This window comes from Arvicola amphibius, chromosome 3 (genome assembly GCF_903992535.2).
Source record: "Arvicola amphibius chromosome 3, mArvAmp1.2, whole genome shotgun sequence".
Lineage (NCBI taxonomy): Eukaryota > Metazoa > Chordata > Mammalia > Rodentia > Cricetidae > Arvicola > Arvicola amphibius.
Window position 1 is genome coordinate 185,167,250 of NC_052049.1, and position 12,592 is coordinate 185,179,841.

A 12,592-nucleotide genomic window follows, 5' to 3' on the forward strand; every position below is an offset into this window, starting at 1 on the left:
TCTGACTCTGCCCTCCTTCTTCCCATCATTCTCAGTTTGGCTTTCCCATCTAGCTTCTTGCTCACTACCGGCCTGTCAGCTTTGCTTTTTATTAACCAACGAGTAATACATAGTCAGAGTGTAGAAAAGGATTGTCCGGCAGCATGAACCCCCCTAGCTGCTTGTGGTTGTGGTTGTTTTATAGACACAAGAACAAAGCAGAGGCCTACGGGAAGGAGCTACACAGGACTTTCCAGGTGGCAGGGAGGTGGAAGAAGAGACTTGGTGAAGAAAGTTGGAGTGGGAGGTAGAATGTTAATTGTGGTGGGGGTAGAACCGCTACAGGGTCTAATGTAAGGTCTGAAAGTCATTCCTAGGCTAGGCTCTGTCTCAGAGACTGGTGCTGGGGTCTTCTGTGTGAACAGCAAGTGACAGCCTGAGCTGCAGGGACAGAAGCAAGAGGTCAGAAAGAGGAGAGTGGGTTTACACACACACACACACACACACACCCTAGCCTCTTCTCCCACTGCTCTATCTGAAAAATCACAACTCACCTAAGTGTCCCAGCCTGAAACCCAGAATCACCCTGCCTTGCTTTTCCTTTTCCTTATTCTACAGCCTTAATCTTGACCCCCTCTACCTAGAAAGGTCCTTATTATTACTCCCATCCCCACTGATAATGCCCCTGTCCTAGCATAGGCCACCAGTGAGGAGGGGTGTGTGTCTGAGTTACTAAAATCCTCCTCTCTCTTTGCTCCCAACCTCTTTCCATTCCACCCATGGCCAGAATAGTCGCTAAACTGAGTGATCCTTCGAGCCAGCCCAGAGCGTCTTACCATCCTGCGTTGATTGTAAGGCTCAGATTGGGGTGACCGGTTGTCATCTGTAGAGCCCTCTGACACCCTTGATTTCATTCTGTGTTTTCTCTCATGGGAGTTTCTGGGGGCTAATGGTGATCCATTGTGGGAAGGGAGTGAGGTCCTGTCAATCCCCAGGGCTGCCAGCACCTGAGGAAAGAGCAGTAATTGCAGGCCACAGAATCAGACTGAGATTGGCATTTGTGTGTTCTCCAAACAGCTGTGGGGGTGAGGGATCTGGGACCACAGAGGCTGAGGGTTAGGATATGCACAGTGGTGGGGTTGTGGTATGGCAGATACAGGGGCCACCTCCCTCCTCCAGCCCTGCCATAGGTGCTGATGCCTTGCCCAGGCCCTTGTGACCAGGTCAGGACATTTGCCCTCAGATGAGCAGCTGATGCTCACACGTAGCTTCCTGCCCCTGAGCCAGATATGGGAGCAGACACAGCTGGCCCTCTTGCTTCCAGGTCGGGCTAACTCTGGTGTAGGATACTGCTGGAGCTCCCCGGGGGATCAGACAATAGCTCACATCTAGCTGAGTCCCACCTACCACCTGATGATGTTCTAGTTTACTCTCCTTGTGTCCAAAACACTCCTCAATAGCTCACTTGGAAAAAGCTCCCTCACTCAGTTTCTTTTGTGTGTAGATGCATGTTTATGTAGGTGTGTGTGTGTGTGTGTGTGTGTGTGTGTGTGTGTACATGCCTATAGAGGCCAGAGGACAACTCGGGTGTCATTCCTTAGGATCCCGTTCACTTCATTTTTGTGACAAGGACTCTCACTGGCCTGAAGCTCACCAACTAGACAAAGCTCCAACGATCCACCCAACTGTGCCTCCCAGCACTGGAATTGAAAGTACGTTCTGGGACTTGAACTTGGGTCTTCCTGATCGCATGGCCAGCACTCTGCTGACAGTTATTCTCCCTCCATGGGTTACTCTTTTAAAGGTGACCCAAAACAACCCTTAAAGTAAGACTCATGTTCATAAGTCTCTAAAGGTGTCTGTCCACTGTCCCAGAAGCTCCTGGCTGCACGGGACTGCCTCCACCCACCTCCTGTTCCTTCTGCAGCACTTCAAGGGCTTCCTGGAACTTCTTTTCCTTGGCTTCGATCTCTGCGATTGTTGCCTGGTTCTGCTCCTCATATGCCATGGTGACCACAGCCAAGATCAAATTGACCAGGTAGAATGATCCAAGGAAGATGACCAGCACGAAAAAGACCATGTACATTTTCCCAGAGGCCCGGAGTGTCTGGAGATCAAAGCAAAGGTCAGCCAGACACTGTGCATGGAACACACGGGCCCTTAATGCATGGAACACATGGCCCCTGATGGTCAGCCAGACACTGTGCATGGAACATACAGGCCCTTAATGCATGGAACACACAGGCCCCTGATGGTCAGTCAGACACTGTGCACGGAACACACGGGCTCCTGATGGTCAGTCAGACACTGGCACAGAACACACGGGCCCTTGAAGGTGTAGTGGTGTATGCCTGTAATGTAAATGAAGATTACCTTTTGTTTCCTGGCTTCCCAGACCTAAATAATCACACAGAAACTATATTAATTACAACACTGCTTGGCCAATGACTTAGGCATATTCCTAGCTAGCTCTCACATCTTAAATTAACCCATTTTTTATTAATCTATGTATCATCACGAGAGTGTGGCCTACTAGTAAGGTTCCGGCATCCTTCTCCTTTGGCAGCTACATGGCATCTCCCTGGCTCCACCTTCCTTCTCCCAGTGTTCAGTTTAGTTTTCCCCACCCAGCTCCATTCTGCCCTGCCATAGGTCAAAACAGCTTCTTTATTAACCAATGGTAAGAAAACATATTCACAGTATACAGAGGAGCATCCCACATCACTGTTATCCCAGCATGTGGGATATGGAGGCAGGGGGATCATCACAAGTTCTATGTGAGCAAAGGCTGCGTAGTGGAATTCTGTCTCAAATTAGTGAAACGGAGATACCTGCTGGTACAGACGCTCCCAGGAGTCCTGCGTCATGAGGCGGAACAGCGCAAGGAATGCCCACGCGAAGGAATCAAAGCTGGTGTAGTTAAAATCCGGATTTTCAGATGTTTTCAGGCAGATGTAACCACTGGGGCAGTGACTGCAGCAAGAGGGGAGAGGAGCTATTATACGGCCTTGCTGATTGGGTGCAAGGAAGTTTGGGGCGGTGAGAAAGTGACGGGATTGAGGTCAGAACTGAGTTCAGGGCTCGGATTTAGCGTGGGACTCAGTTTCCCTCATCTACAACATGGGGATGCCAATACTTTTGTTCAGTTTGCTTATCCAGAGGAGTAGCCTGGAGGAGAGAAGATGTCAGCCCTGACTTGATTCTAGACGGCGCCAATAGGATTCTATATTTTTGCCAGCATGCACCAGGAAAAGGAAAGGCAGGAGCCACAAAGCAGACTAAGTCACAAGCCTGCAGGCGCCATTTCCAGAGTTAACCATCTAGGAGGACTTACATCAGCCAAGTTCAGCGACAGATTACACATGACAATGAAAACATCACCTGCCACTCGCTAAGTGCTCAGCGCACGCCTCTCTCCTCCTGGAGTGCTGCACGGACAATATAAAGCAATCATCTCAACAGTTCTTACTTAAAGCGAGAAAGTCGGGCTCAGAGAGAAATCAGCTGCCTGAACTCACAGAGTGTCGGGGTAGTTGTCAAAGATGGCGGCAACCACACTCGAGGTGCATCAGGCCAGGAGCAGTTAGCCAACACAAGGGGACTCTGTTTTGTTTTGTTATTTTTTGTCTTATTGAGGTTCTTTTTGATTGTCTGTATTTTTGTTTACTGTTTTGAGAAGATATATGTGTGTGTATACATATATGCATATATGCCACATACAATGCACAGAGTTGGGAGGAATATGCTCAAAAATTATATGAAAAAATCATTTTTAAAATAAAAATTTTAAAGTGGAAGAGTGTAAGCAGTGAGAAACTCAGCACTGAGCCAGCTTCTCCTCCTGGTCGGGGAAGGAAGGCCAGGGTAGCGAGATCTAACGGATGAGTGGGGGTGGCACCAAGTTCCCCTCCCTCTATTCCTGGTCAGGACCAGGAATCCTGGCATCATCCTCCAATGACAGCCTCTGGGCTTCTCCTTATTCCAGACTTCCACATAAACACACAACCTCAGGACCCATAGAACTGCTTAGAACTCTGATAATTATAATTAATTCCAATTTTATCTCCACCATGACCGAAGAGTTGAAGATCCCCCAATTCCCATGATTAAAGGAAGCCCTTTGGTTTTCTGTCCTGTAAGCTCCATCATTATTTCTGAGGGCAAGTTTGTCTCTGTCTAGCATCCACACATACGACTGCTAGTTGCTCTTTCCAGCAGCTCAGTGCATCAACAGTTAACTGCGACAGCCCTTACACAGCTTCTTCAGTATATACAAACACTATACACAAAACAAACAGAAATTCCTGCTATGGGGGCTTGCGGCAGGGCAGTAAAGAAGGGTGCCTTCAGATCTCTGCCTGACTGGTAGAACAGTCCAATGGTGGGGAAGTCGGTTGAGACAGGAGGATCCCTGGAGCTTGCTAGCTTGCTGAGCCAGCTAGCTAAATCTCTCTCTCTCTCTCTCTCTGTCTGTCTCTCTCTCTCTCTCTCTCTCTCTCTCTCTCTCTCTCTCTCTCTCTCTCATGTACGTGCACATGAAAACACAAACACACACAGCCACACACACAAAATTCCTGCTTATTTTCACCACCTTGGAAACCTTACCAAAAGGAAAAGCTGGAAAAATCTATATGGAAAAAAAATGGTAAGAACCACCAGCTGTTCTTTGGTACTCACTCTCCACCTTGAGACCCTGGACCTAGGGCTCCAGGTTAGCTTGAGCTAGCCCAAGGCCCAGCTCTGGGACCCCAGGGGACCCCCTCAGACTTCACCCCGTTACTGTCAGCCTCTCCCTTCTACCCAAGCTGCCTGGTTGCATCTGCCTGATGGGAGGTCTGCCTCTCTGATACTTGAGATGGAGGGGGGCATACGTGAACCCCAGAACTTTGTCATGGAGAGTTGTGGGTCACTCTGGAACCACCGCTCATATAACTGAGAAGAAGACATGAACTTAAATAGGAAAGTGGAAAGTGATGCTCAGCAATACTGTTCTGAAAGCAAAGGCACAAAGACTCAAGCACCTTCGGGAATAAAGAGGTTAGGAAGGCTGCCGGTGACCAAGACGCTGACTGAATTCTGTTTGTCTCTTCTGCTCAGCTCTATCTCAGATTACTCTTTTCGAGAGATGGTTAAGGCCTAGACGCCTCGTGATGGCTAATACTGACCGTCACCTCAACAGAATCTAGAATTATGTAGGAGACAAACCTCTGAGCTTGCCTGAAGGCGATTCTAGATTTGATTAGCTGAGGTGGGAATATGCACCCTAAAATGTGGGTAGCACCATCCCAGGGGCTGGGGTCCCAGGCTAGATAAAAAGAAGGAAGCTAGCTATCTGAGCACTCATCTACTTCCTGACTGTGAGTGCAATGTGACCTCCTGCCTCCTGCCTTGCTCACAATGAACTGTACCCTGAAACTGAGAGGCCAAATAAGCCCTCCCTTTCTCTGTGTGTTTCTTCTCAGGTATTGGACACAGCAATGAAAAAGTAACTTCTGCATTGGGTCCCGTTTGCCTCCACATGGGCCACAAGGACTAGTGGTCACTTGGGGAGCAGCTACCTGTGAATTATGATTTTTCAGGTGTTCAGTGATGGAGGTAGGGAAAGATGGGCCTTTCTGATCTATCACCTGGACATCTCCAGCTCTCTCTTCACCCCAGATGTCAGAGCAGGAGGCAGAGGCAAAGATCTGTATCCCTTAGCTTGATTTCTTACTTTCTGCCGTCCTCATGGGGTCAACCAACCAAATATCGCTTGCTCATCCAACCATAAAGTACCACACCTGTCCTTCAACATCAGCCTGAACTGCTGTCTCCAGGAGGCCCCCGCCCCCACGTCTGTCTGGCCATTGTGTTTCCCCAGTCTGTGGAACTCCTATCACCGCATGTATTTTCCATAACATCCTTATGCACACACAAAAGAGACCAAAACACAGCTGGCTTATATCCTGAATTCAGGCTGCAGAAACATGTTGTCTGGCCAAGACGACAGGTAGATATTATGGGGAACGTGTAACCAAATTTCTGACTAGGTGTGAGCACATAAAAATTAGAATTTCCTGTCTCCTTCTGTTGAGCTAGCAGAGCTAGAAGCAGCGGACACCCATTTTCACATGGCAACCAAAAGCTGGGCTGAGCAGCATCTGCCCTTCCGAGGGGGCACGAACTCCCAGTTGCTATGGTTCCCTCCTAGCCCTCGCCATTCACTTGTTGTTAAGTGCCCGACCTCTGTAAGAATCTGAAATTGCAAAAATATCATGCATGTATTTCTTCCACTGTTACAAAAAAAAATAGTGGTACCCGAAGATGGAATGCGCTATGATGCTCAAATGTAGAGCTTCAATACAAACACACTCACTATTTCTGGAAGTTGATCATTTGTTCCTCCCTTTTGGGTACCTACAGCCTTTTGGAATACAACCCTGCCACTTTTCATTGAGAGGCGAGGTCTGTTTCAGCCCTTGGATGTGTGATGACTTGTAACTTGCTTTGGTGAGGGAACCGAAAGAACGCCACTGTGTGTGAAATCAAGACTTTGACACTTCCACTATCTCCCTTGGAATACAGTGTTTGTACAAGGACAGCTCAAGCCAGACTGTTGGGGATAAAACATCAACAGAACTCACAGACACCTTGCAGGAACTCCATCTGCTGCTTGCAGATGCATGAAGAAGCCAAATACCAGCTGGTCCAACCTCTTGAGCGCTGAGCCACAAGCTAAACGGTTCTCTTGCTAAGTCATAAAATCCGGCAGTCATTTATTACATACCAAACCTTCACTAATGCACTTACTCTCTGTGAGGCTGTGTGTGTGTGTGTGTGTGTGTGTGTGTGTGGTGCTCATATGTTGTGTGGGTACATGTATGTGGAGGGCAGTGTTCATCTAAGGTGTCTTTCTTGGTTCCTCTCCACTTTATTTTTTGAGACAATGTCTCTCATTGAACTTGAAGTTCGCTGGTTGAGTTAAAATGGCCGTCTAGCAAGCTTGTGGAATCTGCTTGTCTCCAGCTCTCTGCAAAGACACACCAAGGCGCTGCGGTGCTTTAGGTACAGGGCTGCACTGATGTGCCCAACTTTTCATGTGTGTGCTGGGGATTCACACTCAGGTCCTCAGCCTTGCCTGGCAAGCACCCAACCACCTGATTTGCGTCGGCAGCTCCCCTTATCACGAGTTTTAAGATGGCAGTGTCTGTGGTATTCATTAATACAATTTCTTCAGGACTCCACTCTCTCTGCACAGAGAATGTGATGGACACAAGAAAGAAGGATGTGGGACATCGGTGCGGTCAGGGGATGGATACTCACCCAGCATCGGATCCATTGCCGCATAACAAAGGGTCAGTAGTACCATTCTTGATGTAGTAATTTTCTAAAGAAAGGAAGAAATGAAACTTCACGGTGTGGTCTGAAGTCGTCAACCTAGGCCTTGGGTGTCTCCTGTCTAAGTGAGGTCAGTTCCTCTGTCTGCAAGCCTTCAAGGGACACTCAGGGAGCCACACACTCTTCCAAGCCACTTGGAGGCTTTACAGAGCCTGGAAACCTTGCTTTTAGGCTGAGAACTTGTCCAACGTTTTTCTTGCCAAAGGGGACACTGGTCAGCAGGAAAGTGGGGGAGGGGAGTTCAGCCCCACTCAGGAGCAATTCATTGGAATTGAAATGCCAGTATATCCACACAGGTGTGCAAGACTTTCGGCCTCACGGTCCCCAGGTACCCATGCTGGTCCCTACGGCAGTGTCGGCTCACCTGCCATTTCCACTGAGAAATTATGAGCCTTGTGGGGATCTGTGCCATTCCTGATGCATTTGTTCTTCAGGTTCCCCTTGAAGAGCTGCAGGCCCACCAAGGCAAAGACGCTGAGGCAGAAGGCGGTAAGGATGGTCACGTCAGCCAACTTTCTCACTGAGTGGATCAGGGCTCCCACGATGACCTTCAGTCCTGTGGGAAGGGGACAGAGATGCTCCCACATGGGCGAAGTACCATACAGGGGTACACCTTGGCTAGCCTCTCTACACACAGGTGTGACACACTTACGTACCGCAGGCAGTTCCAGGCTCAGCTTCTCATCTGCACCTTGTGATCGCCCAGAGAGGCAAGTAGGTGGGGCCTGTCTGTCATCTTCATCGTAAGAGCAAGCAGCTGAGGCCTTGCCAGTGCAGCTCTTACAGACTCGAGACTAATAAACGGTTGACACTAGTGACTCATCTTAAACCCTGTTTGGCCGCCTAGGGATGTATGTGGCTCAATGGCAGACCTCTTGCTAGCACGCCAAGACCATTGTGCCGCGTCTCAGCTGTGTTCCCTGCCCTGTAGTTGTGAGGTGTTTGTCTTTCCACATTCATCTCAGTCCCAGAAAGCAACTCCAGGCTTGAGATAAATGGATTTCACTCGCCGGGCGGTGGTGGCGCACGCCTTTAATCCCAGCACTCGGGAGGCAGAGGCAGGTGGATCTCTGTGACTTCGAGACCAGCCTGGTCTACAAGAGCTAGTTCCAGGACAGGCTCCAAAGCCACAGAGAAACCCTGTCTCGAAAAACCAAAAAAAAATGGATTTCACTCAGAGAGAGAGAGAGAGAGAGAGAGAGAGAGAGAGAGAGAGAGAGAGAGAGAGAGAGAGAGAGAGAGAGAGAGAGAGAGAACTGGCTGGGGAAGAACAGGTCAGAGCCCAGCACAGCTGGCTGCAATGATGGGGTCCCTGCTCCTTTGAGGAAGGACGCTTGTCAATGGAAATGCCTCCTTTCGGGGAGCAGTGTCACAGACAACAGGAAACCTTCTGACACAGTCTAGGACCTTCTGACACAGTCTAGGACCGATCTGTGTCATTTTGCTGGAAAGTTAACTTTGTTGGCACCACACACGTGAGACTCTATACTGGGAGCTGAGAGACGGATATAGTGTCCTGTTTGGCAGGTGGTTTGACAGCTGAAGGTAAAGGTCATGGTGTTGAAGGGAGTATCCTTCCTCTGCGTCTTACTAGGTGTCAACCCTTAGCTTATGTTTCTCCTAGGCTTAAAGTCCCAGTTTCTTCATTAGCTAGGCCAATAGTCAATAGACCCTGTCCTGGAACGTGTGTGTGTGTGTGTGTGTGTGTGTGTGTGTGTGTGTGTGTGTGTGTGTAATAAGAGCAGGAGGAATGAGCGTTTGTTCCGTTGAACAAACCTGCTGGTTAAAGCCGCTCACCTGGGATCACAGAAACAGTTTTCAGGGCTCTGAGAACTCGGAATGTCCGTAGGCCTGAGATTCCTCGGAGGTCTATTGCTGCCCCGACATACCTGGAGAAACAAAAGGCACTCAGCATTTTCTCAGGGAATAGGTTCCAGGGTGCACGGATCACACACAGTGGGAGCCTTGGGAGATCAAGGACAGACAGGCATTCCCGGCGGCATTACCGTCTATGGTTGGCATGGATGCCCACTAAAGTGTTGGATTCAAACACACAGGCTTGATGAACCTGCCTCCTCAGATACGGCCCCATGTTGGGTAGGAATAACACTGAGCCTCACCTTGACCTGCGTTGGCCAGTTATTAGCACAGGACTTTGGCTTGTTCCCACGGGCGTGGGATGAGCCATTGTGTAGTTCAATACCCAGGTCACAAGGCTCCACTAGAGAAAGCTGGATTGGGATGAGGAGGTAATCCGGATTAAGAGCATGGACACCCCCAAAAGTCCCACACCCCAAAGCCTACAGGGACACCCAAGCCAGAGAGGGAAACACTCACGCCAGGGTGATGACGCTGAAGTCCAGCCAGTTCCAGGGATCTCGCAGATAAGTGAACTCATTTAGACAAAATCCTCTTGCCAGTATCTTTATCAGAGCTTCGAAGGTGTAAATGACAGTGAAGGCGTACCTGGGGAGGAGGTGGAGAGGGACAGTAACTGCCACAGAGGGACCTCTGTGCATCCTCTGCTGGGAACTGAATTCCAAGGGAACGCATACAAAGACAATAGCCAAGGCAAAGGAGAAGGGCAGTAAGGAGCTAGGACACACACTGAAGTGTCCCACAAGTGGATTAGGTTTTAGGAGAGAGGGGGGAGGGAGGGAGGGAGGAAGGGAGGGAAAGAGGGAGGGAGGGAGGGAGTGAGAGAGAGAGAGAGAGAGAGAGCGATAGCAGCAGCTTGTAAGCAGAGGACAATGTCAGGCGAAGACCGAGGCTCCCGTTCTGTACGAGGCCCCCATCCTATGGATGCTGAGGGCTCCTTTCCCAGCCTGTGGGTGATGGAAGATGCGGAAGAGGCACAGGTCTCTGCTATGGTGCTCTTCCTGTACCTCACCATTTCCAGCCATCTTTTCTTTTCTCGCCATGCCTGGCATAGCTGTGTTCCTGGTCTTCTTGGCGTGGAAGGGAGGTGTTTTATCAGCAGGGCGGAGCCTGATGGAATTGAGTGTCTCAAACCAGCCCTCTTGTTCTGTGGCAACTTGTTGGGTGTAGATTTGAAGAGCTGAGGTTGGAAGTGAGGTGATGTTTCTGGAATGTTCCGAATCCTTCGCCCACCAGGGGTGATGGCTGTCACACTCTGGCTACCATATCAGATCTACATGAAGATGCTGTGGGACAATGGTCTTTTATCCTGTCACTTGTATTATTTTTAATAAAACGCTGATTGACCAGTAGCTAGGCAGGAAATATAGGTGGGGCAACCAGGCAGGAAGTAGAGGCGGGGCAATGAGAACAGGAGAATTCTGGGAAGAGGAAAGACTAAGTCTGTAGTTGTCACCCAGACAAAGAACAAGCAAGATGTGACTGCCTCACCAAAAAAGGTACCAAGCCATGTGGCTAACACAGACAAGAATATAAGTTATAAGAGTTAATAAGAAGCTTAAGCTAACAGGCCAATCAGTTTATAATTAAATGTAGACTTCTGTGTGTTTCTTTGGAGCTGAATGGTTATGGGACCTAGTGTGACAGAAACTTCAGTCAACACGAAGGCCTTGCTCCAAGAGGTTTCTGTGCTGTCCTCACAGTGCCTGACTCAGTAGGTCAAGGTGGAACTCGAGAATTGGACTTTCTAGCATGTTCCCAGCTGATGCTAATACACTGGATGGGGAACCATGGCTCTGGGGATTCAGATGCACACATAAATCTCCCATGACTTGGTGCTGGGGAGATAGCTGGTTTGTTATATAAACATGAGATCTGTTAGATTACATGTAAAAAGCCAGGTATGGCAGCATGTGTCTGTGCTTATCATCCCAGCATGAGGTAAATGAGACAGGAGGCTCTCTGGAACTCACTGGCTAGCCAGCTCAGTTAAATCCATGAGCTTTGGGCTCAATTAGACACCCTGTCTCAAAACTAAGGTGGAGAGTAACTGAGAAGAAACTGTACACAAGCCTCCATCTCCACTTGCACATGTACCAACCCATATACACATATACATACACACACAGAGACACAAACACAGAGACACAGACACACACAGACACATATACACCTATACACACACAGACACATACACACACAGAGATCCATACACATGCACACATAGACACATACATACACACATACAGAGACACAACAAGCACACTCAGACACATATACACCCATACACACACAGGCATATATACACACAGACACAGACACAATTAAAACTTTAAATTATAAATGTGCTTTTGTGTAAAACATGGGAGAACTCTTGACTAAACATGCATTTACCCCATCCTACCCAAAAGTCCCTTCTGGATGAGAGAGGATTTTTCAAAGACATAAACCCAGTAGGATAAACACAAGCTACTCTGTAGACATTGAACAGTTCGGGACGTAGAGATGCTCAGAACTCCAGAGGGTGGGCTGTGGGACAAGGTGCAATCAGGACTCAAGAAAGTCTGTCCCAGTCTCCTTGGGAAGCAGCTGGGCCTTCTAGAGCCGACATCACTGCCCATTCTCTGCCTGTGGCAGAGGCAGACCAGGTGCTTACACTCAGGAGGGGAACAAGAGGGAGAACAAGGCAGCCTGAGGCTGGAAGGCAGATTTTCATGGAGAGGCAGGCCCCTCCCACTTCTGCCCTTGCTGAATTCTTAGGCATCGGTCAGATTCACAGCGCATGGAGATCTTCCCTGTTCTCTGTCTATCAGGGTCCAGTTGTGTAACCCAGGCTGGTCTTGAACTTGTGATCCTCCTACCTAGCTTTCTGAGTTCTGGAATCACAGAAATCCAACACCACCAGCCACTGTGGATGCAATTCCTTTAATAAGAAAGCTGGGCAAGGAGCATTGTGAATTCGAGGAATGCTTGGAATCAAAACCAAAACAGGAGCCAGGCAAGGTGGTGCATTCCTGTAATTCCAGCACTTGAGAGGATAAAGCAGGAGGACTGCGATGATCTACAGGCCAGACTGGACCTGTATGCATGAGTATCAGGCCAACCAGTGCTGTATACAAGGTCCTGTCTCCATCACCATCACCAAAATAAAACAAAAGCCCAAGGCAACCAAAGAGGGCTTACAAAGACAAGAAGAAACAATGAGGAGAGAACTAGAGAAATCTAGAGAAATAAAAAATCTCTGCTATTGATATTTTTAGAAAGTTAAAAGGTGACATAAACATTTCTTAACGCAAGAATAGGGATCTATAAAAAAATTAAGGAACAAAACAGAAATTCTGAAAGCAGGACTGCAAAC

The 12,592-nt window shown here is 48.6% G+C and overlaps 1 protein-coding gene across 3 annotated transcripts in view; it reads right to left on the reverse strand.

Annotated features, from left to right (window-relative positions):
* Scn10a (sodium voltage-gated channel alpha subunit 10) overlaps positions 1-12,592 on the reverse strand; it is a 105,166-nt gene that overhangs the window by 63,758 nt on the left and 28,816 nt on the right. For all 3 annotated transcript variants that reach the window (XM_038321783.1, XM_038321782.1, XM_038321780.1), the window contains exons 4-10: positions 9,694-9,822; positions 9,154-9,245; positions 7,721-7,912; positions 7,282-7,345; positions 2,811-2,952; positions 1,889-2,086; positions 816-986 (exon numbers count right to left, since the gene is read on the reverse strand). In XM_038321783.1, coding sequence (XP_038177711.1) covers positions 816-986; positions 1,889-2,086; positions 2,811-2,952; positions 7,282-7,345; positions 7,721-7,912; positions 9,154-9,245; positions 9,694-9,822 — 988 coding nt within the window. The remainder of the gene's footprint in view (positions 1-815; positions 987-1,888; positions 2,087-2,810; positions 2,953-7,281; positions 7,346-7,720; positions 7,913-9,153; positions 9,246-9,693; positions 9,823-12,592) is intronic.